The 25,695-nt window shown below is 40.9% G+C and overlaps 1 protein-coding gene across 14 annotated transcripts in view; it reads left to right on the forward strand.

The window, feature by feature from the left end:
- The first annotated feature begins 21,128 nt into the window (after positions 1 to 21,128).
- Positions 21,129 to 25,695, forward strand: part of Limch1 (LIM and calponin homology domains 1) — a 312,004-nt gene continuing 307,437 nt past the window's right edge. For 4 of the 14 annotated variants that reach the window (XM_078021244.1, XM_078021242.1, XM_021722761.3 and 1 more), the window contains exon 1: positions 21,270 to 21,462. In XM_078021244.1, coding sequence (XP_077877370.1) covers positions 21,367 to 21,462 — 96 coding nt within the window. In that variant the 5' untranslated portion in view covers positions 21,270 to 21,366. Of the gene's footprint in view, positions 21,463 to 25,695 lie in introns of all 14 variants that reach the window. The other 10 variants (XM_078021238.1, XM_078021240.1, XM_078021239.1 and 7 more) reach the window with 5 other exon arrangements.

The following is a 25,695-nucleotide window of genomic DNA, read 5'->3' on the forward strand; positions in this document are numbered from 1 at the left end:
TCTTTGTATGGAGGATGGGGTGGAGCAGAGCCAGAGAAGGCCTCTCTCTAATCCCCTTTGTCTGTTTCCTGGGTTTTCCCTGGTCCCTCCGGGTATGGGCTTTTGGACAGGAAAGTCAGGAACACTCCTTTGTTTCTCCTTTCAAGTCCGTGCATCCTGCCCTTGAGGCCAAGGGAATAGAAAGACCTGGATGCTGGAGTGGGTGCAAGGGGGAGGGAAGGAGAGATGGTGGCTAGGCAACATGATGCAGGCAGTTTGGAAAACAGTTTAGCAGTTCCTCTCTTAAAAGGTCCAACACCGAGTTGCCATGTGACCATTGTACCCTTGTGTCTATGAAAATAAATGTCCACATAAATGCTCACAGCAGCATTATTCATAATATCCATATCCATGAACTGATGACTGATAAATAAAATGCTTTATATCCATACAATGAAATATTATTTGGCAGGAAAATGAATGAAGAGGGGGTACATGATACAATGTCGGATTAACTTTGAAAGTATATGGGAAGTGAAAGAAACTTGACACAGAAGACCCCATATTGCATGATTCCATTTATATGAATGTCCAAAATAGGAAATCTATAGAGACATAAAATAGATTCGCGATTGCCTAGGTCTTGGGGATCTGGGGGAGGTAGGGCAGTGACTACTAATGAATACGGGTTTCCTTTTATGACAGTGAATGCTATAAAATTGATTGTGGCGATGGCTGCACAATTTTGTGGATATAATGAAACTATTGAGTTGTATTTTTAAATGGGTGGATTTTATGGCATGTGGTTTATAATCCAATAAAGCTGCTTTTTAAAAAAAAAAAAAAGTGAATCAATTGAAAAAACTACCCAAACTATTTTCCAACCATAAACACATTGTATATATTATAGATATTTTTTTTTTAAATGGAAAGCAGACCCTATACATAGGTCATCCTGCTTCCCTCCTAAGCATGTATTAGGTGACTACTTTGATCAAAGTACCACAGTGAGATACTGTGGAAATTCAAAGATGGATAATTTGTCCTTTTATTAGAGAAACTTACAATATGATCGATTCCATTTGTTTGACTTCTACAAATGGAATCAATTGTTTATTTCACCTGTCCAAATTAATGGCACAAAATTCAGTGAGTTGAGAGCAGCAGTTGAAATAATCAAGAGAATAGAGGATTCTGTAAGAAACCATACGAAGAAGATTTAAACTTTCTAGTGGTACAGACAGATATGGAGGCAGGCTAAGTTGGCTTGAATTGAAATGTATATTTCAAATCTAGGGCTTCTTAATTTTAGAACTTTTGATGAATTCTCATTCCACCTGACACAGCCATATCCATGGGTTCCACATCCATATGTTCAACCAACTGGGGCCTGGAAATATTTGGGAAAAAATTGCATCTGTACTGACGTGTAGATTTTTTGCTTGTCATTCTTACCTGAATAATACAACAACTATACAGCATTTATGTTGTATTAGGTATTATAAGTAAGTAATCTGGAGATGACTTAAAAGATATAGATGTGAAAAGAAACAATCAGTGAGGTGAATACAGAATGGGAGCAAATTTTTACCACACGCACATCAGATAGAGCACTAATCTCCAGGATATATAAAGAACTAAAAAAAACTAACACTAAAAAAATAAATAACCCAATCAACAAATGGGCTAAGGAACTGAACAGACACTTCTCAGAAGAAGATATATGATCGATCAACAAATATATGAAAAAATGTTCAACATCTCTAGTAATTAGAGAAATGCAAATCAAAAGTACTCTAAGATTTCATCTCACTCCAATCAGAATGGCAGTTACTAAGAATACAAACAACAATAAGTGTTGGCGAAGATGTGGAGAAAGAGGCACACTCTTACATTGATGGTGGGACTACAAATTGGTACAACTAATCTGGAAAGCAGTGTGGAGATTCCTTAGAAAACTTGGAAAGGAACCACCATTTGCCCAAGCTATCCCACTCCCAAAGGACTTAAAAACAGCCTACTATAGTGACACAGCCACATCAATGTTTTTAGCAGCACAATTCACAATAGCTAAATTGTGGAACCAACACAGATGTCCTTCAATAGATGAATGGATAAAGAAACTGTGATCCATCTACAACTACAAAAAATTAAAAAGAAAAAGAAACCAAGAAACTGTGATATATATATACACAATGGAATATTACTCAGCATTAAAAGAGAATAAAATTATGGCATTTGCAGGTAAATGGATGGAGGTGGAGAATATCATGCTAAGTGAAGTAAGCCAGTCCCCCAAAACCAAAGGTTGAATGTTTTCTCTGATAAGTGAATGCTGATCCATAATGGGGTGGGGATGGGGAGCATGGGAGGAATGGAGTAACTTTGGATAGGGCAAAGGAGAGGGAGGGGAAAGGAGGGGGCATGGGGGTAGTAAAGATGGTGGAAAGAAATGGACATTCTAGGTACATATGAAGACATGAATGGTGTGACTCTACTTTGTGTATCACCTCAGAAATAAAAAATTATACTTCATTTGTGTACTATGAACTGAAATGCATTCTGCTATCATGTATAACAAATAAATTAATAAATTTGAAAAAAAACAGTAAAAAAGATACAGATGTGTATAAGTTATATGCAAATACATCATTTATATAAAAGGACTTGAGTATCCGTGGATTTAGGTATCATCCTGGGGAGGGGAATTCCTGGAACCAATCCCCCAAGAATACCAAGGATACCAAGGGATAACTCTATCAGTAAGCCAGACTTTGGGGGTGTGAAGAAGGCTAGATTGGTCTTTAAAATTTCCCACATGATTTCAATGTGCAGCCAAGGTTGAAAACTATTTGCTTAGAGTTTTGCACATTGTAGTTAGATATAATCAAGGAAAGTGATACATTATAAAGGGGAAGGCATTAATGAAGACAATGCTTTACCTATCACAGAGTATGCCTGGAAAGTTTGGCCCTACCCATCCTGACCTGCCTGGTTGAGGTATGGATGCAGATATAGTAGGTAGCCTCCAAGATGCTATTATGACAAAGAGGCACATAGGAGTTTATAAACCAAGAAAGGGACCATTGGGTTAGAATCCTAATGTGGCAGTCATCAGTGCATTGAATTGAAGAGGCTAGGCCACAACACGGGTTGAAGTGTGTACGTCCAAAGGAATTGAAGAGGAGGAAGTAAGAAAGGCAGGAATTCAGGAGTGAACTCCTTGGATACTAAGTGATAACCATGCATGGCCCAGTTCCTTTGGCTGGTTCATGGTTAACGTGCTGCAGGACAGAGAGAGGCATAGGAAGACCTACAGGCTGTAATGAAGGCCAGCTAGAGATATTTGAGGTCTATCACTACCATTTGGGGTTTATACTATGAAAGGCAACCATTTTATTCCTCAAAACATTGGGCTGCATGGATTGTTGTTCTCTGTTTTGGCTCAGTGGATCCAATGTTCTAATGTCTTGCATTTATTTTTTCAATTTTTCTCAGGATTGATTTGCGTGCCCAAAATGGGAAGAGAATCATGACTAGAAGTCTTTGTCTACCATAGATACAAGCAGGGACAAAGGTCTCTGTGTTTGCTCAAGGCTCTACAACGAACAGGATGCACTTTAGACATCATGGGTTTTTGTAAAGTGCTATTCCTTTGGTAGCTGTGGAATTAAACACAGAATGTCAAACTCCATATGACTGGGGTCTTGGCACTGAAGTTATATTCTTGGCACTGGGAGCTATTTCCTGGTTCAGGAACCTAGAAGAACTGCTTTCCTGTTATGTTTCAACTGTCCGACTGGACTATCTTCTCTCCCAGGAGATTCAGAGAAGTGGCCTAACTTGGTTGTGGGGGAAATTCCCCTGCCAGGCTTTGAGGACTGGTAGGCAAGATTTCCCAGGGAATAAAGGCTGTCTGCAAAGCAGGAGCAGACCAGGCAGTGGGAGTTCCAAGGGAGAGTCAAAGTACAGTACTAAGAAGACAGCACAGCCAATTCTCAGAGCACCTACTCTGAGATCAGGCCAGAACTGGCATCTCCCAATAATCTAAACCAAATCTTGAAGAGAGCTTATGGTGAGCTGTTTGATAGTTCATTTCCCTCTTTCACTACATTTTAAAGAATATTTTTTCCCAAGTTCCAACTCCTTATAGGATTGAGTAATGGTTCTTTGAAAAGGTCAGAGTATTTGAGATTTTAAAACCCATGTAGTATGAAAGATAAGAAATCCTAGAAATTTAGTGTTGCCAACACTGTCCCAAGATTGTGGGGTTTTTTTTTCCCAAAAGAAAATAGATTTTTGGTGGGTTTTATTTTGATGGAATGGATTGATTCTTGAAATTAAAATTGGAGAAATAAGTGGGACTTTGATATTAGGGACACGGGGCTTCTGTTATCTGTCCTAATATCTCTTTATTTGACTACTTGTCAAATCTTTGAGTTGAAAAAACAAAGTTGTTGCTCAGGGTTGGAATTGTCTCAATTTTGTTTAACATTTTATATGTTGACACTGTTTGATTAAAGTCTTGCACATTCAGTTTATTTTCTTAACATTTGTTATAGAAGCAGCCAAAGTTCTGCAGATTTTTGTAAATAAATTATATCTAACTGTACATAACCTGAGTTACATTCTTGGGTGGATCATATCAACATTGGCAGAGTGTTTAAATAAACATGCTACAGAGGGTTAAACAGAGGTTCAACAGTTTATTCTGCCCCTTAAACCAAGTGCCTTCAGCATTTTGAACTTACCCTCACATTCTTATTTTACTCAACAAAGTTTAGGAACAAAAATTTTCATAATTTCGGTAAAAAACTATTCATATTCCTTGATATGTGAGCATATGAATTTTCAATCACTCCATCCATCTAAACAAATCCTTAAATAAAAACCATGGCCCTTAAAGTGTCACAATATAAAAGACTGCTAGAGATATTTTCTCTATGTAACATCAATAGAAGTTTCAACTTTTATCAAAATTTTTGGGTGGAGGGAGCCTGGGGGGAAAGGGATATGTGTGATTATATTAGAACACTGGATTTCTTTTGTGGCCCAGTGAGGCTCACTAACTTCTTGCTATACTAGTGTTCATCACATTGAGTGCAAATGGAACCAATCACTGTCACATTGACTTCAGTGATTGGCTTTAAATAGATGTGCGATCCAAACTGGACCCATTGATTTAGTCTCTTCCTGGAATTTTTGGGCCATGGGCTAGAAATAATCCCTTTTTCTTTGATCAGGGAGCAAATAGAATCTGGGTCTGTCGCCATATTCCTGTTTGTATGTGGAGTGTCCTTTTGAAGTATGAGAATGAGGGCAATGTGAAAAAAACAAAGCAACAAAGAGAAACAGATGAATACAGTCACTGAAGAACTGTGGAAAATGAAGACACAAAACAGAGGCATGTCTACAGTCGCAGCTACTTGGGCGGCTGAGGCAGGAGGATACTTGAGTCCAGAAGTTTGGGATCAGCTTGATCAACAGTGAGACCCTCACCTCAAAACAAAACCAGACAAAACAAGACACATTTGTTGCTTGGCAGTAGTGCTAAATATGGCAGGCCACTTGTATTTGTTATCGGGATGCTATTGAAGATGTTCAACCATTACATTCAGCATAGCCTTAGGAATACATTCTCTACTCTTCCCGTTTCCTTGTGGGGACAAATCCCTCCTGTCACAGCCCTAACCTCTCTTGCAACTCCTTACTTCTCCCCATGGAAGATAGGAGTGCTGGGTTTAATTATTAAGTGGAAGAAGGAAGAGGGCATGCTCAGCTAACCTCTTCCCTCTTTCCTCTCTCCAGGGATCTGCTTGCCTCCAAAGCGCCTGGGTTCAGGTCTAGTTTAATGATATCCATGCTGAAGCTCTCAGGGAGAGAAAACAAAAGATAGATTCATGGGTAGATAGGAGAAATAACTGAATAATTATAGAGTAAAGCAAGAATAGTAGAAAGCTAATATAGAATTTAGGTAGTGGGACTAGGAATGTTAATTGTTAAATTTGTTCAATTCTGCTGTATGTTTGAAAAAAATCATAATGAAATGTTGGAAAGAACCAGTATGCATTATGATAGTCTAGTTTGACCCAGGTACTTGATATAAGTTGGGAAGCAGACAGAAGATTGCATTTCTTAAAAGGAGACTGTTATCAGGCATTGAGTTTTGTAGATCACATTGGTATAACAACCAACTGTAAGTCTAGCTGTACAGTTGCAAAAAGTGGCCAAACAGGTCATACCTGTGTACCAGCAGCAATTCTTCCTCATCTGCGAAAGCTCTTGCTTTGTTCATCAGCAGGACTTTGGAAATGCTACTCTCTTTCCCAGAAAGCACAATAATGGAAACTGGATATTCAGGTAGTTGAAGGGGAGTGAAAAAGAGCGGGGTGGAGGAAAGATATTTTGCATCTTCATTGAAACAGAGCTTAAAAAATGCTTATCATGTTGCCTTCAGTTGACAATAAATGTTAGTTATGGTTATGAATAGCTTCTTACCTATAAAGGAAATCATATGTAGGCGTAGTGTTGTAGTGGGTCCAATTGCATCCTTCCAAAATGTATGCACAACTCCTAAGCCCCAGTACCTATGAATGTGACCTTACTTAGGTATATTTTCTTTTCAAATGTAATTAAGTTAAGGATACTGAGTTGAGATCATTTTGGACTTTGGTTGGGCCCTAATCCATTGACAGGTGTCCTTATAAGAGAAAGGGGAGTCAGGCACAGATGGTGGCCCCATGAAGATGGAGGCACAGATTGGAATGCTGCTGCTGCAAGTCAAGGAAGTGGGGAACACCAGAGTCTCCCAGAAGTGAGGAAAAATTCTCCCCTAGCCAGAGAAGCCTGGCCCTCCTGACACCTTAATTTTGGACTTCTGGCCTCTACAACCTGTGAGAGAATAGATATTTGTTTCCTAAACCCCCAATTTTCGGTCATTTGTTACAGCAATCTTAGGAAACTAATGACAATGCTAAACCAAGAAAAAGGATGTGACAAGGGACTTTGTGTGCACTTTTGTTTTTGTCATTTTTCCTTCTTTGTTTTTAACAATGGAATACTGTGGATCCGGATGGCAGTGTCTGGGCAGACATGAGAACCACCTGGAGACTTCCAGCCTCGTGCCCCTCCCTCCTCAGAAATCTCGGCCTTGTTGTTGGCTGAATGGGGCCCTCAACACTGCTGGCTTGGAATAGAAGTGGGAGAACCAGAGGTCTGGATCATCATTGTAGAATATTGGGTACAGAGCAGATAATAATCACCTTAAAGAAATGCCATACTATATTTTGTTGCCTAGGCAACACAGGCAAAAGAAAATTATTGAAGGCATTTATTTAAGAATAAACTGTTAAGATATTGGGTCTAGTATTAATTTTCAAGGTTTTCTGATGCCTGCTGGGAGAAATGGCTCTGTCATTTTTACAGCTATGTTATTTCCTGGAATGTAGGAAAAATGCCTGTGTGCCCAGGAAAGGACAAATATCAATCTTTGAGTTTATAATCTGAGCCCTGTGTTCCTGTGTTCCTCCCCATTTCCAACTCTTGTCTTTCATCCATATGTTTAAGCCATTCTGTTTTTCATTAAAAATTTTTTATTAACAATGAAAAATCATCTTTTCATTCTTTTTTATCTTTTGAGTTTTTTATTTTTATTTTTCCACACTTTTTGTTAGTGCATTGTAGTTGTCTATAATGGTGGGATTTGTTATTACATATTCATACACGAACACAATATAACAATATAATCTGTCCAATGACACTCCCCAACACTTTCCCCCTCCCTTCTCACCTTCCACCCCTTGCTCCCTTTCCTCTACTGATCTCCCTTTGATTTTCATGAAATACTTGCCCCCAACATTTCTTTTCCTTTGTCTTCTCTAGCTTCCCACATACCACCCTTGACCTTCTGAGTTTGACTTATTTTGCTTAACATAATGGTCTCTACTTGCATCCATTTTCCTGCAAATGATATAGTTTCATTTTTATTTAAACCTGCATAAAATACCACTGTATATATGTACCACATTTGCTTTATCCCTTCTTATGTTGATGGACATCCAGGCTGGTTCCACAGTTTGAATATTATGAACTGTGCTGCTATAAACATAGCTATGCATGTATCACTATAGGAGTGACCTAGCTGGGTCATATGGTGGTTTCATATCTAGTCTTTTGGGAGACCTCCATACTGTAAATTACTGGTTGTACTAATTTATAATTCAACCAAGAGTATAAAAATATCTCTTTTTCTCCACATCCTCTCCAGTATTTATTGTTATTTGCTTTCTTGATGACTGACACTCTAGCTGATGTGGGTTCTCATCCTATTTTGAAAATAAAATAAAGAAAATAATAACACAAGTAATCAGTATTCATTGTAAAATTATTTTAAAAATACAGAGAAGACTAGTGGAAATAATTGAAATTACTCATACTCATGTCAATCAAAATTTGTCACCGTTAACACATTAGTGCATACTCACACAAGTTTTCTATGCAAATATAATTATGTAGTTAATAAAAACTTGATCATAATACATGCAAAACTTGGAAACTTGCTTTTCTCCCCTTTAACTGTATTATTATAATCATTGGAAATATTAATATTCATAGAATTCCCACAATAATTCTTAAAGACTATGTATTTTAAAAATACATAATTTTAGTAATTTGTTATAATTTATTTAATAAATCCCTTGTTGGACACATATTTTACTATAATTATTATTAGAACCCTTCTCATTGAGATTCCATACTCCTTGAGGTTAAGGACTACTTAACTCAGATTATAATCCCAGGTTTATTTGTGTGTTTGTTTGGTACTGAATTGAACTCAGGGCCTTGTCCATGCTCAATAGGTGCTCTACCACTGAGCCACATCCTCAGTTTGACATTTTTTTTCTTTCCAAACATATTTAGAAATATAGAAATACAAATTTTATACTCTTGGTAAATACACTTAAGCACAAAATGAGGATAAAAAAGCAGTAGTGGTGTAATGCACAGGCTACGTAATCAGAGTTGAGGGAAGATGAAGTCTGTTATTTACTCTCCATGTGACTTTGGGTAATTAATTGATCCTCCTAAGCCTTAGTTTTCTCATCTATAAAAGGGGCAGCATCATAGTGACTTGATAGGTAGATGCTATAGCCTGCCACATAGGAAGCAAACAAGTATAGATGACTATTATTAATAAATAGTATTAGGTGGACATGCCTAGAGTCGTCTTCTTTGCTTACCCTTAATGAGAAGAACTGCACACATTACTTAAATCAAGTAATTAATGCTAGAGAATTGATGCTACAGAAGAAAACAAAAAGATACCAGTATTTACTTTGCTAATCTGTATTAGGCTGATAAAAATACTTTGCAGTCTGCCCTGGGGAATCCTCAGGTTCTGCATCTGTGGATTTCAAGTATGTGGGAGGGTGAGTGTAGGCTACATGCAAATACTATGCCATCTTATATAAAGGACTCCAAAACCCCAGCTTTTGGTATCCTCAGGGGGTCCTGCAACCAATCCCCACACATAGAGAGGGAGGTCTATTTCCCTGAGATAACAGGCGTTTGAGTTTTAGAGTTTATTACTTTTTAGGAAGTAGGCATTGCATGAATTTAAAGCAGGAATTGTAAATGCAAATATTGCAGACATCAAGGAGTTATCACTAATGAATGAAGTAGCAAATGTGAATGGATAAGGAGTGACAGGGCTTGTGCCAAATGGGCAAGCTGACTCCCTTTCTGGGAGGCTAGGGAGGGGAGCGGGAGCTGCTACTGTGCTGTGGCTTCCACAGAGCAGGAATGCAGAGGCAGCTTCCTCTTCCAAGTTTTCAAGAGAAGGTGGAAACCTAGCTTTTTTTTTGTTGTCCATTTTCCCCCCATGAAGTTTCCTAATTTCTAAAAGTTGGCAGATAATTCAAGCATTATTTGAAAACACTATGTGGTTCAAAATCCCATGTCTGCAGCCCAGAGCTGAATCACTGGTCACCACTAGCTTATGATCTTTGATTGGAAATATCATTAACATTTCAAGAAGCATGTACAAATTGGGCCCATTTCAGGATTTGAAGAAGGATAAACATCACGCAAATTTTGTTCAATGTAATATGAACTACTTTTAATAACCCATCTAGTCCGCTTGAATTAACTATCGGTTCAGTTCTTGAAGGAGTCACGCAACATATTCTTCATCCTTCCACTAACTCTGTATTGAGATTCAGCTGGATCTGTTTTCAATCTTGACCTCCCGAGGACACAGCCCAGGGAGTGCCTAAGTTAACTTCTTTTTCCTAACAGGCCTCTGCATGATATTAGCTGGAGAAAGCCCCATAGCTCAACAGGCAGATGGCAGTAAGAAATTAACTTGAACTTCAGCAAGGCTGAGGTTTCCATGGGAACAGAGGAAGCAGCCATACTGCCTGGCATCTGAACTGAATAGGAAACAGGCTCCCCAGTCAGCATAGTTCTAGAAATGGCTGCCTTATTCCACCAGTCTCCCCATATGTATTTAGTTTTCCCCCCTACAGTGCTTTAACTTTAATTAATAAAGGAGAATTGATGATACTTGGTTATGTGCTTCAATAGGTTAGAACATCTGTAAATACAGATATGAAAGAGTGTAAGCATTTCTAATGACTGAAATTTGAAAAGCATTAATCAACATTAGTAGTCACAAGAACTAGATGCTTTCCTAAGCAAGCCATGGCATGCAGAAAATCATTTTAATTTTTGCTTGCTGTAAAGAATAGACATTCAGATAATTTTTTTTTTCGGTCAGTGTGGTTTTTCTTTCAGGAATAAAATACATCATAAATAAGCGCTTCGTCTGCACTTCTAGGCATTCAGTTAACATGCAGGGAGTAGGCCACTCTGGAGCGCATTGTACTTCTCTGATTTAAGGACAGAGGAGGGCTGGGTGTTGTTCAGTGACAGAGCACCTGCTGGGCATGTGGACAACCCTGGGTTCAATCACCAGCTCTGCAAATAGAAAAATGAAAGACAAAAGAGGGTCGATCTCATTTTTGTCTGTGTCATCTGGGGGCTGATAAAAGGAAGTCAAAGAAGCTTCAGCTAGCTTCATGGCCCCTCCTCAGTTTGGCCCTCTTTAATGGATGCTTCATTATGTTTATTGGGCCATGTGTTTTTGTAAAAATTGTAAAAGATATTTTAACTGCTGTCTCTTTTGACTTAGACTTTCCCTTCATCAAAATCCCCCTCTCCCTCCTTTTGGGTGGTAATATGGTGGTGTGTATTTTTAGACTCTGGGTAAGTTGAGTTGGGGATACAAAAAAAAATGGATATGTATATCCATATACCTTTTGGCATATGGGCATGTCATTGCCAGCTGTCCTGGTATAGGAATAACTTTAGGAATGTTCCTGCTGTCTGCTATGCCAATCACTCAGCATCATGGCAGAAAGATGCTGAGCCAGAGACGAGATGGAAATATATCAGCGTCTCCCACTGCCTGAACCCTGGGGCGGAGAGAAACAAGGTTGAAGGGGAGCCAAGAAGTAGTCTGAGGGGAATTTTTTTTCCATCAACAGGTGTGTAAAATCATAATTGGAGGATTTTGCTCACAATGAGTCCTTGTCAAAGCACAAGTTCTTGACTATCACAAATAGTCTTGATAGCGCAGCATACGTATTATAAAAAACATTGCACATTTTAATGGGAATGGTGTGATACAGAATTGACCAGAATTGTTGTGATTAAATTTCCAGCCAAGTTCACAGAAGGCACTGATGATGTCAAAGGGAACATAAAACTCAACAGATCACCACCATAGGAACATTGATGATGGACTGGCTCAAGGAGAACTGTCTGTTCAAAGAGCATATGCAGGTCACATAAGAAGAAACTCATCAACATGCCTTATATATAAACAGAGATATGAAAAATTGTGGTATATATGTGTATTAAGAATTGTAATGCAAAAAAACCCACAAAGTACATGATAATGGCATAAATTGACATGAAGATACTTTATATACAGATACGAACAATTGTGCTCTATATGTGCAATAAGCATTGTAATGCATTCCACTGTTTTGTGTATTTAAAAAAATAATAAAAATCAATAAAAAAACAAAGAAAAAAAAGAAGAAACTCCATAGAGAGTCTCTCAAATTTGACAGCTTTCCTCAGATTTATATCAGATTATTAATAATTATTATGGTATGAATATTTGTGCCCCGTCAAAATTCGTGGGTTGAAACCTAATCCTGAGTGAGGTAGTACAAAGAGCTAGGGCCCCTTAGGAGGTGATTAGGTCATGAGGGCACTATTCTCATGGATGAGACTAGTGTCCCATGTAAGAGGCTAGAGGGAGCTTGTTCATCTCTTCCGCCAAGCGAACACACATAAAAGGCACCATCTATGAGGACCAGGTCCTCACCAGACACTGAATCTGATGGTGCCTTGATCTTGAACTTCCCAGCTTCTAGAACTGTAACAAACTTCTGTCATTTATAAATTACCCACTCTACAGTGTTTTGTTATAGCAGCCCAAATGGAGTAAGGCAACAATATACAAATGGTGGACCAGCAATTCTTAACATTATGTGGGATAAAATACTCCTTTCCTACAAAACATTCTGTTGGCCTAAGTTCAAAACAAATACTACTGCTACAATTGAGCTTTTATAGCAATGAATGTGTAAGGTTTAAATTAGCCAATTTAAAACTTAGTTATCCTGAGTATGCATTGTATTCCATGGGAGTTATGTTGGAAAAACTCCCAGCTCTATGGTCAATATTGGCACAGGCCCAGCCACATATATTTTTCTGAGAATAAATTCAGAGTGGTTCAGAGGCATTCCAGTTTGCTTCAAAAACAGATTGTGTCTCTAATCCCAAGGATAATACTTAGCTTTGTATTTAAATAGTACCCTCTAAATAAATGATGATAGCACTACGATTTTTTTGAAATATTTTATTTTTTAGTTGTAGTTGGACATAATAGCTTTATTTTATTTATTTATTTTGTTTTATGTGGTGCTGAGGATCAAACCCAGGGCCTTACTTATGCTAGGTGAATGCTTTACCGCTGAGCCACAACCCCAGCCCAGCACCATGCACCATGATTTTAAAAATGCAGAAATAAAACACTTGAATTATTTCAGCTCTGTTAGTCTAGGTGCAAATCAACCTCTAAACTTTGCAGAGTTTACTTTTTGGAAGAAATATTTCATGAGACTTTTCTCTCTTAAAAAATACATCATTCTTAGGCTGGGGTTGTGCCTCAGTGGTAGCACACTTGCCTGGCATGTGTGAGGCACTGAGTTTGATTCTCAGCAGCATATATAAATAAATAAAATAAAGGTCTATCAACAACTAAAAAAATTTTTTAAAAAGTACATCATTCTAATTAAACAAATTAATCCATTACTTTTCTCTTTTTCTACTGTAATATATGTGGTGATTTTTACTATTTTAATTAATTTTTTCAGACATGAGTGCCCAGATGAAGTTTAATAAAGAAAATTTTCAATGAAAAATAAACCCTAGGGCTGGGTTTGTGGCTCAGTGGTAGAACACTTTTCTCACATGTATGAGGCACTGGGTTTGATTCTCAGCAGCACATATAAATAAATGAATAAAATAAAATAAAATTTAAAAAGGTCAAACAACAACTAAAAAGTACATTAAAAAAACAAACCCCACCAAATTTCAGTTCATTATGTTTGAAACAAGACTGAATAAACTCTCTCTTCTCTCTAGAGAAAAAGATTATACAAAATGTTTTTTTTTTTTTTTTTTTTTTGTTAAAGAGAGAGTGGGAGAGGAGAGAGAGAATTTTTAATATTTATTTTTTAGTTCTTGGCAGACACAACATCTTTGTTGGTATGTGGTGCTGAGGATCGAACCTGGGCCGCACACATGCCAGGCGAGCGCGCTACCGCTTGAGCCACATCCCCAGCCCTATACAAAATGTTTTCATAAAAAAAGGCAATCAAAGAGGATGTAGTCCAAAAAAGATAGAAAAAACATGATAGAGATTTGCCAGGGTCTCACTTAGCAAAAATAATTATGTTATTCTTCTTATTTTTTTTTAATAGTTGTCAGCTCCTTAAAACATAATTTTGTTTGATTCTTTTTATCATTTTAAATAAATATTAGAATGATAAAAATCTAATTCAAACCTAATTTTTGTATTAATAACTTGTATAAATATTATATTCAGTAAAACCTAGATCTACTCTTGCTTTCATTCCTCCTCTATCAGCAAACCCAGTTTGGCTTTATTTCGGGGGAGAGGGGTGAAAGGGAGGTATATCAGAGATTGAACCCAGGGGCACTTAACCACTGAGCCACATCTCAGCCCTTTTTAAATTTTTATTTAGAGACAGGGTCTCACTGAGTTGCTTAGGGCCTCACTTTTGCTGAGGTTGGCTTTGAACTCCTGCCTCAACTTCCTGAGCTGCTGGGATTACAAGCCTTTGAAACCAGGACACCAGGACACCATGCCTTTTTTTGGACTGCATCCTCTTTTGAATTTTATTTAGGTTGCATTGTTTGTGTCTGCATTTTGTGCGTTTGAATTGAAAGCTCCTCCAGTTGGGTTTGTCTGTGGAATCCTGTGAGGTGTGGAGGGCATGTCTTCAAATGTACATTGGCTTTTTCTGGGTGTCTTAGAGGTCCTAGACCACATTCTAAGTTCCATTTTTAGCCTGGACAGGGGGCTTGGGGTCATGTGTATTTTGACCATAAACAGGATTAGACTTATGTTTACGTATTGTCAAGAGAGGTGTCCCCTATCCCCTGTTCCTGCCCTGCACACCCAGAACTGGAGGTCTCACAAAAAAGCTTCCTTATTGTCTCCCTCTGTAGTGATGATGGAATATTCTCCAGTCCATTCTTTTTGCGTGTGTGTGTGTGTGTGTGTGTGTGTGAGAGAGAGAGAGAGAGAGAGAGAGAGACAGACAGACAGACAGACAGACAGACATTTGTGGAACACTGCTCAATTCTAATCAGCCACACAGGCCATAAAATTCAACTTTGTTGAATTTTCTAGCAGCCACCTTTCCCGAGGTCTCCACAGGGCAGTCAAAGGTCAGTTCACTGGCCTTCTGCTCAGGATTTCTCCTTCCTCCTTATGTGTCTCCTGGGGATTTCTGTTTATTTTGTCTGAGCTCAGCAATGCACATAAAGAATATATTTATATTCTGTGTGGCATTTATAGGAATTTGGTAGTAGAAAGGTTATTATTCAGTCTGTCATAGTCTAGGAAATTAAAATCATTATTTCCAATTTTCCTTATGAGAAACAATATTTTTAAATGGTTTTCAAAAAAAAAAAAATCAAAGCAAAGATGAATCTAGAGTACTTTCGAAACCTCCCTAAAAATTGACAAACCTAGTTTGGTATGTCGAGAGTCACTACAGGATGGGGATACAGAGGAGAAATGACTAATATTGACTTTGTGGCTCAGGAAGTCTTTACCACAAAGGTGACATTAAAACTAGACCTTAGAGGATGAGAAATTAGTAAAAACTCATTTACATCCAACTATAAATCTTCAAAGTATTATATGTGGTGGAATTTAGGGTTGGTCTTTGCCTAATTTGTTTACCTCATTTTATTAATAGATATGCATATTCTAATATGCAATGTCATCAAAATTATTATTAACAACTGCTTTTTTTTTTTTTTTGTCCTGGAGATTGAACATCCTCGGCCTTTTTTTTTTTTTGTATTTTATTTAGAGACTAGATCTCACTGAGTTTCTCTGTGCCCCACTAAGTTGCTGAGGCTGGCTTCGAGCTCACAATCCTCCTGCCTCAGCCTCCCTAGCTGCTGGGATCACAGGCATGTGCCACTGCGCCCAGCAACAACTGTTTTTTAAGTGCCAGGTAAGAAACTTTATCAATAAAATAGAAACTTTATCAATAAAATAGAAACTTTATCAATAAAACAAAGACTTATTTTCATTGATGTAGCCTAAGGAGTGACAGGGCTGGATGTAAACTTAGGTGTGGAAACCATGAAATGTGCCCCTCAGGGAATTTACCTGACTAAGGACCCAGCTGCTATGCTCTGAAATGCACTGCCATGTTGAAGTGAGGCCACGCTTTCCCCTGGACTGCTCCCAGCCAGTTATGGCAAACGGCAGGGATGCTAGTCAGGCCCCTTCCTGGGAGAGATGGGATTTGACTTTGCTTGAGTACCTTCTGATGGCCTTGCTGAACTTAGATTGAGAGGCAGTCTAGGGGACTGCTCCCCAACCTTCCTTCCTCTCCTGTTCACTCCGGGTCTGACTAGCATTGCGTTCTGAGGCTTTTCCAGCACTTCCCAGCTCCCTCTCCATTTTTCTTGTAGTCATTTCATAATAAAATCCTTGTACCTTTAATTCCATCTTGGCGCCTGTTTCTCAGGAGACCAAGGCGATCTCAAACCCGTGCTCTTATAAAAAGTAAAAATGGATCAACCACCCAAATGTAAGAGCTAAGATTGTAAAACTCTTAGAAGAAAACAAAGTATATCTTTTGTGACTTTGGATTAGTCAAAGCTTTTTTAGATAGGACCAAAACCACAAGAACAAAAGGAAAATATAGAGTATCACAATTAAAAACTTTGGGGGCTGGGGTTGTGTGGCTCAGTGGTAGAGTGCCACCCAGCACGTGGGAGGCACTGGGTTTGATCCTCAGCACCACATACAATTAAATAAATAAAATAAAGGTATCGTTTCCATCTATAACTCAGAAATATTTAGAAACTTTTGTGCTCAAAGGACACATAAGTAAAAGTCAACACATAGAATGAGAAAAAATATTTGCAAATCATATACCTGAGAAGGGACTTATATGTACAATCTATTTAAAAAAAAAACTCTTATAATTCAATAATTAAAAAGAAATAACTCAATTTTAAAAACAAAGGATTCAAATGGACATTTCTCTCAAGATTACAAATGGTCAACAGGACATAAGAAGATGGTCAGTGTCATTAGGTATCAGGGAAGTGCAAATTAAAACCCCTAATCAGATGCTGTTTCATATATACTAGGATAAAAATAATGAAAATGTGGTTGATAACAAGTGTTGGCAGGAAGTGGAATTATTGAAAACCTCATTCACTGCTGGAGGAACTGTCAAAAGATACAACTATTAAGGAAATGGTTTGGTATTTCATCAAGATGTTAAAGAGTTATATGACTCAGTAATCTCACTTCTTCGCATATACTCAAGAGAAATGAAAACATATTTCTATATAAAAACTTTTACAGGAATGTTTATAGCAGCACTGTTCATAATAACCAAAAAGCGAAATCAACCCAAATGTCCGACTTATGAATAGATACGTAAAATGTATAGCAATACCATGGCATATTATTTGGCAATAAAAAGAAATGGAATGCTATGTGTGGCATTTGGGAGGCTGAAGCAGGAGGATCAATTGAGCCCAGAATTTTGAGGCCAGCCTGGACAACATTGTAAGACCCTGTGTCTTGAAAAAAACCAAAAGGGAAAAACAGTGAAATGTTGATACAGGCTGCAGCACAGCATGGGTAAACCCTAAAAAAAATCATGCTAACAAAAAGAGACCACATACAAGGGACTACATAGTGTATGTTTCCATTTGTGTATTTATTGGTGCTGGGGCCTGACCCAGGGCCTTGGGCATGCTAAGCACACACTCTACAACTGAGCTACATTTCTAGCCTAAGATTCCATTTATATGAAATGTCCAGAATAGGTAAATGTATGAAGACAGAAAATAGAATAATGGTTGCAGGGATCAAGGACATGAAGGAATGGCTACTAATTGGTATGGGGTTTCTTTCTGGAGAGGTAAAAATATTTCAAAATTAACTGTGGTGATGACTCTGTGAATATACTAAAACTCACAAATTATATACTTTTAACAACTTTAGTTTTAATTTATACATAATTATTGTACCTTTTAATGTATAATACATACATTATACAATGTATATATTATATAATGATGAAATCTGTCACTTCAAACATTGATCATTTCTTTGTGGTTATAACATTCAAAATTATCTCTTCTAGCTATGTTGAAACAATACATTATTGTTAACTATAATCTCTCTAGAATTATATACATGTAAAGAGGGATTATATAGTGTATGAATTACATTTCAATAAAGCTGTTATAAAATAACAGGACAACTAATCCATCTTCTGTTTTTTTTTTTTTTTAATTGTTGTTTGTTTTGAGACAGGGACTCATTATGTTACCTAGGCTGGCCTCCTGGTCTCAAGTAATCCCTCTACTTCATCCTCCCAAATAGTTAGGACTAACCCAAGCTGTATCTCTCACTTGGTGTTTATCAAAGAGTACCTTGTCTTATAGTTATTTTTTCCAATCAAAAGGCTAATTATGACTCAGGCTGGGACAGGAGGGTCACGAGTTCAAAGCCAGCCCCAGCAAATGCGAGATGCTAAGCAACTAAGTGAGACCCTGTCTCTAAATTCTCTAAATAAAATACAAAATAGGGCTGGGGACGTGGCTCAGTGGTTGAGTGCCCCTGAGTTCAATCCCTGGTGCCCCCTACCAATAAAAAGGCTAATTAATGTCCCCCAAATAGCATTGATCTCATAATTGTGGGGTTTCTTCCAGATTTATTTTCTTCATTATATTTTCCATTTTTTTCCCCACAGGGCATATTATTTTTATATTTAAAAGAACTACATTATATAAAAATAAAATGTCATTTCACTAATAAAAATGATTAACTCCTTCTAAAGGACAATCATGTCTGCTTTTTTTGTGAATTCTTTTGATGCTAGTAAGACATCTTGCACATAGTAGGAGCTTAACAATGATTTGTTGATATTATTGACAATGGCAGTAGGTTTGGATCATTTTTAGTCTTTGGGTCATTGGCAGCCTATGTGACTTGGTTACTGGTAATAGAGAAAAAGCAGATGTTATGTTACTCTATGTTTTCAAACCTTCAAAGATGTAAATGTATATTTACTGAAAGCAAAAAATATGTTTTGATTTGAAAGCTAATTTTAATACCAGATATTTTAGAATGTGGTAGACTTAATTTTAATACCCATTTTCAAGTAGATTTGGATAGGCCATCTAGGTCAGCTGTTTATCCTCCTAGTCGCTCCATGGAGTGTGATCCAAGGGGACAGTCTTGTTGGTGTACTGGAGTCATTTTGTGAACTTACTTTTCCATTTTTCCTTGTGGAGGTGAGGACCTCTTTGGCTTATATTCATGAGCCCTTTTCCTCTGCTTGCCTCCTTTATCTCTTCTTTGCATGTTCCCCCTTCCTGCTTTTTTAGATGGCAGGGTGAAAAGTGAGGTCAGCTGGATTGTACTGAGCACTATGTGCCAGGTCTAGCTTTGGTCCTTCAGTCACCATGTTTGTTCCTCCCTATGATTCTGCTGGGTGGCCACTTTACCCTCATTTGAGATGCACAGGACTGGCAAGGCAGCTGGGCCTGCGGTTGCAAGCAGGCTTGGTGCCTAGCTGTCTGGTCTTGAGTGCAGGCTTCCCTCCCACTAGTTGCATGATAGCCCCTTAGTCCCTGTTCCTCAAAGAGATGGTAACAGTTCTATCTTACCGGGCTGGAATGAGGACTGGGTTGGTCAATTATTTGTAATGCACTTAGAACAGTGTGTGGCACCACACAAGTGCCATATAAGCGTTTTCAAAGTGAATAAGCTGAAGCCTGTCTGACCCCAAAGCAGGTGATGGCGCAATTCCAGGCCTGCTTTTAATTCATTTTGCTATGAGAGAAGCAGAATTGGACCAAGGCTAAACTCATACTCTGATTTAGCTGCTGAGACACCCTGGGGCCTCCCAGCAACCAACAGACACCTGTTGCCAGCAGCTATTCTAAAGAGGAGAATCCATTTGCTTTAGGTCAGCCAAGAGTATTGAGGTGCTATGTAGTCAGTGCTAGGCTCACTGGAGCCAGACCTCCCTGGTGGCTTATCAATGCCTACCAGGCAACAAATCTACATTATAGTGTCTTCTGGAGGTCCAACAGGGATGGGGTCTGCCTGCCTGCTGTTATCATTCTTTTGTGGGTTCCTCTACCTCCACTAAGTTCATTTCTACCTCAAGGCCTGGACACCCATCTGGGAATGTTTCCCTTAGATTGTCACATGGTTAATATCCCTCCCATTCATGTCACTTCATCATGTTATTTCCTTTGAAAAACCTTCCAAATTCATCTACTGGGCTCTTATGCAAAACAGAGGGCAAGCTCAATTGGAGGGTGGCTGAGAGGAGGGACTATTAGAAGGAAGCCAGATTGGATGGGGCAAGGCAAGAGAAGACAGGTAACCTTGAGGGAAGCCAAGGAAAATAGCTGCAAGACAGGACCCCTACAGATGCACCCCCCCACCCTCCCGGCAGAGTAGTGTAGCCAAGCCCCTGGACGTTTGCAGGGCTAAAAGTGGGAATAAACACCGTCCCCTAACCCCCCCACCCCCCCACCCGCCTGTCTCCTCCAGCCCTCTGGCCCCTGCCTGCCTTCCATTAACAGAACAAGAATTTATAGGGTGGCCTCCCAGGAAAAGGTGAAGAGGCTATCAGAAATCAGCCAGCAGTTCCTATGCCAAGCCTTTGCTTATTTCCTCTTTTTGATTAACAAACATCACGTTTTACAGTGATCTTTCGATTTACACGTTTATTGTCCGTACTGTCCCTTTCCTCCAGAATGTGACTATCTTGAAGTCAAGGACTAGCTCGGTGCCTGGCGCACAGTAGGTGCCCAATAAATACTGGGTGAATGAATCAACAGACTAGGGTACACGTAGTCTGCCTGGAGGTTTTCTTTTTTATTCCTTACATGAAGATCAGGTGGTTGAATATTTCCAGGCCCCACGTCAGGGGCTTCCCCCTTTGCCCCCAAGTCTGCGGTCTGGGAGGCATAGCAGGTGCCTACGCGTACTCCTTTCCTGCTGTCGCAGCGCCCCTCTTGGCGCGCGTCTCCCAGGTGTGGCCGGATCTGCCCACCCCTAGGCAGCGGGCCTGGCCCAGGGATGCGGGGTGGCCGGCGGAGTCCCTCCCCTGGTGCGGGTGTGTGCCGGGAGGGAGACACCCAGCGCTCGCTCCAGGTTATTTTTAGTCGGTAGCTGAGTCCCCCCCCCCCTCCTCCCGGGGGGCGGAGCGGCCTGAGAAGGTGGGGAGGAGAGGGAGCTCCCGGTGCCTCCGCGCTCGCTCCCGCCGGGCACTCACTGCGCGGCCGGCCCGGGAGGCGCTGGGAGCAGCTGCCGCGGCGTCCTCTGGCTGTGCGCGCGGCTCTCCTCCGGGACCTGCGCCGGGCGGGGGCGGGGCGGCCGGGGAGGGAGAGCGGCAGGCGGGAAGGGGCGGGGAGCGCGCTCCTGCGGCGGCGGCGGCGGTTGTGCTCATCCCGGCGGCCCAGCGCTCGAGTGGACGCGGGGCTTCGCAAATGGCTTGTCCTGCTCTCGGTTTGGAAGCTCTTCAGCCCCTGCAGCCCGAGCCTCCCCCCGAGCCCGCCTTCTCCGAGGCTCAGAAGTGGATCGAGGTAGGTGCAGGGGGCTGGCGGGCGGCCTTGTAGGGTTGCCCGGAGCTATTGACCCGCTCGCGCACCGACCGCAGGTCCAGCCTCGCCTTCCCCCACTTTCTTTTCCCAGCCGCTCCGGGTGACCGGTCAGGGCCTCGGGCGAAATGGATCCCCTGTTTTTTGGCATTGGAGTACCGGTGGGGTGGGCATGAATGGAGGACACTGCAGTCTGGTTGTGCTCTTGGGGGCAGGAAGCGGTCCTCTGCGCCTTCATCCCTCCTACCCGCCGGCTCCGCAAATCTCTGCTTGCGCCGCTTCCAGGCGCTGCCAACCGAAGCGCAGGGCGAGCAGAAGCGCTGCAAAGGCGCAGAAAGCGCGCGCCCACAGAGTCCTTGAGGGCGCCGCATTTCGGGGTGTCCTGCTCTTCTTCCCATATTCCATGTCTTGGCCTCCCTCTCCACTCTTCCCGAGCGGAGCTGGCCGGGTGTCCACAGAGGCACATACCCACCGGAGTCTCTTGCTGTATTTCTGGCACCCGCTCAGGTGTGAGGCTGGCAAAGCTTACAGGGCGGGGAGAACCTGCAAGACCCACCGCGAGCGCAGCATCCGCATAGAAACTGCCCAGCCAGTGGCAGCCCTCGTCCTATCCCAGAGACGGCCGGGTAGGCTCCGAGGGGCCGGGTATCCGGCCCAGTTGGCATATTTCACTTCTTAAATGACTCGGTGGCAGGCCAGGGAAATCACTGGAGCTCTCGGCTCAGTCCAGGAAGCGCTCGCTGGGCGATCCTGATTCGTGATGTCTATCAGTAGACGTAGCTTGGTAGCCCTGGGCTTCCGAAATGATCTGTCTGTGGGGGTCAGGACGCTTGGAGGGCGTGAGAGGGAAAGGTGACCCCCGTCCAGTGATCCATGCAAGGAACCTCTGCTTCAGTGGTGGGGGGAGAGCGCTTTTCTCGGGCTTTGTAGAAGGTGAATTTGACACTCTTCCCTCAATGACACGAAACCCTTGGTGCCTGATTGTTCAAAGGAGGAAGTGTATCGCTATGTCATGACCAAGCAATGATGAAGCTTCTTAATCTGTCACTTGGAGACCCCACCCCCACCCCGTGGCATAGCAGGTCTCAAATGCTGCTGGGGTGCCAGAGGTACCATGCAACGGATCTAAACTTGCCTGCAGAAACCACTGTCATTGCTGCCAGATGCTCCAGCCGTGGGCCTACATCTTGCAGGGTTAACCTGCTTCACACAAGCATGTGCTCTCAGAGCTTAGAAGCAATAATTTAAAAATAGAGTTAAAGAAACATAAGAATTAACTGGGGATTCTATTGCTAAAAGGCCAGGCATGTCTCATAACTGGATAGCTCGCCACCGTATAAGAAAGTATTGGCTTTTTATTTTTGATACATGGCTGGAAGGCGTGGTGTGTGACAGGTGTTCTCTGTGCTGCATACTTGGGCTTACAGGCGACATGGGACATTTGTAGTCACTAGCATAGTGGAAAGTTGGATGACTGTTTTTCAGGAACTTTAATATCATCAGGGGGGATTTTGGATATGCAGGGATGCAGGGAAGGTCTAAGAGCAGAACAGTCTTACTGTTCATGTAAAGGCAAGTGATTTTCTCCTTATATCCTTTATTGTGGGTAATAGTGACATACTCTGCTTTAAAAAGCATATCGTGGTATAAATTACACGGGAAAGTGCACAAAGTGTACACCTCCATGGATATTTGGTGGGTGTCTCTATTACTACAATCCTTACCTAAAGTAAAATAAAACACCTGATGATAGTCTGTTTTTAAGTGGTGGTATATATCAGGACAGCACATCGCCTTTCATATCAGGTTTAAGAAAAGATTCCCTAAGAAAGTAGAGTCCCAGTGGGCGCTAAAGACAGTTTTGTATTATTCTTGATAACTTTGCCGGTCCTACCAACTCAAGAATGTGGAGACCCCAAAGGGGCGTGCGTGGCTTTAGGAGGAGGCCGCCGGTGCGGCGTGTGCATTATTGAAGCGGCCTATCTCCTTTCAACTGCGGGAGTTGGATTTCACCGAAAGGAGAGCTTTCCCCTCCCAGGCTATATAAAAAGGTATTTGCTCCAGGGAGAGACTGAGACCTCTCCCTGGCTGCCCCGAGGTTCCTCTTGACATGTAAATGCCGTCTGCAAACCCCGGGGGGAACCCAGGGGCAGTTAACAGAGGGTTCTGTGCCCATTTGCCCTCTGAACAAAGATTCCTCAGCTAATATAGCAATAAGGTAGTGCTTAGTGCGAACTGGATTCCCCCGGGACTCTTATCTCAATTGCATCTCCGTTAGGGGCCCATTGTCTCTGGCAGCATCCTCATTGGTAGGGCTTTGTTTTTCCGCTCTTGTTCAGTTGGTGATTAAATTTCCCACAGGCTTTTTTTTTTTTTTTTTTTCCCCTCTTCGTTTTGAGTAGTCAGGAATTTCATCCTTTTAGAAAAATGTTCCCTTGGGTGCAGCAGGTTAATAAACAGACTTTGCCATTGGCCCCACTTCCTCAGTCCCTGGGCTGCCTGGAGTGAGGGGTTGCAGGAGAAAACAGTTCATTCTTCATAATAAAGGCGCAAAGAACAAGCGCTGGGACATAACTTCTGAGTGAGGAATGTCTCGGCCTGCAGCCTTGGCTATTTGAGGACTGTGTTACTGGGCAGGAAGTGTGGCCTGGAAAGGAGGTGCTGCTGGGCCCCACCCCCAACTTGTGCCTTTGCTGGCAAAGGTGAAAGCTCTAAGGAGCTTCCCATGGTCACAGACGGTGTGAGGGCAGCCTCCAGTCACTTTATAGCTGTGGGAGCAGGATGCTTACTGTAGGTCTGAGGAGACTCCTAAAGGAAACAGCAAACTTCAAGTCTTAATTGTCCACCAGCAGGCAGGGGCGTGACTTCCTTCCACATTCCTTTCCTAGAAGGTTTTCCTAAGCAAGGAGCAAGAGGTGCAGCCCAGTGGCTCAGGGGTCCAACTTTGGAGCTGGGTATCCTGAGTTTGAGTCCTGGGTCTGTCACCTAGCTGGGCGACTTTGGGCAAAAGGCTTTTCCTGTTCTTGTGGTTCCAGGTGTTTCTTTGTAAGATGGCTTTAGTTGTTAAAACAGAATAACAAATATTGTTGAAAACTGCTGGATACTAATAATAGCTCACTCATCTCACAGGAGTGCTGTGAAAATTTAATGAGTAATATATTTAAAATGCTTAGAACTTAGAAAGTGCTGTATAAGTGGTGGTTAGTATTACTTATTTGTTTAGTTTTTTAAAAAAAATTTGTTCTAATTAGTTATACATGACCATAGAATGCATTTTGACACATCATTCATAAATGTTGAGCATGACTTCTCATTCTTCTGGTTGTACATAATGTAGAATCACAGCAGTCATGTAATCATATATGCACATAAGGTAATAATATCCAATTCATTCTACTATGTTTCCTACCCCCATAACCACTCCCCTCCCTTCACTTCCTTCTGCCTAATCCAAAGTACTTCTATTTTCCCCAGCCCCTACCCCCTTATTATGAATTATCATGTGCATATCAGAGAAAACATTCTGCCTTTGGTTTTGTGGGATTGGCTTATTTCACTTAGCATGATATTCTCCAGCTTCATTCATTTACCAGAAAATGCCATCATTTCTTTCTTCTATAAGGCTGAGTAATATTCCAATGTGTTATATACCACATTTTCTTTATCCTTTCATCTATTGAAAGGCATCTAGGTTGGTTGCATAATTTAGCTATTGTGAGTGGTTGCATCACTGTAGTAGGCTGTTTTTAAGTCCTTTGGATATAAACCGAGGAGTGGGATAGCTGGGTCAAATGGTGGTTCCATTTCAAGTTTTCTGAGGAATCTCCACACTGCTTTCCATTTGGTTGCACCAATTTGCAATCCCACCAGCAATATATGAGTGTAAATGGTTAGTAGTATTACCAGTTTATTATCTATTATTCTTTCTACTAGCATCTGTTTTTCTTACCACTGTAATTGCTACTATTTTTTTTTTCTTTTTTCTTTTCTCTCCCTCTTTGCCCTCCTCTTTTTGTGGTGCTGGGGAATCAAACCCTGGCAAGTCTTTTACCACTGAGCTACACTCCCAGCCCTCTGTTGTTAATGACTAAGTCTAATTTTTGAAAGAAATCCTTCAGAGCCCCAAGTTTCCAGTGTAGAAAGTATAATTCAATTACCTACGGATTTCATCCTACTATCTCACTTTATTATTATTTATTTATTTGTGCTGGGGATTGA

This window comes from Ictidomys tridecemlineatus, chromosome 9 (genome assembly GCF_052094955.1).
Source record: "Ictidomys tridecemlineatus isolate mIctTri1 chromosome 9, mIctTri1.hap1, whole genome shotgun sequence".
In the NCBI taxonomy this organism is placed as follows: Eukaryota; Metazoa; Chordata; class Mammalia; order Rodentia; family Sciuridae; genus Ictidomys; species Ictidomys tridecemlineatus.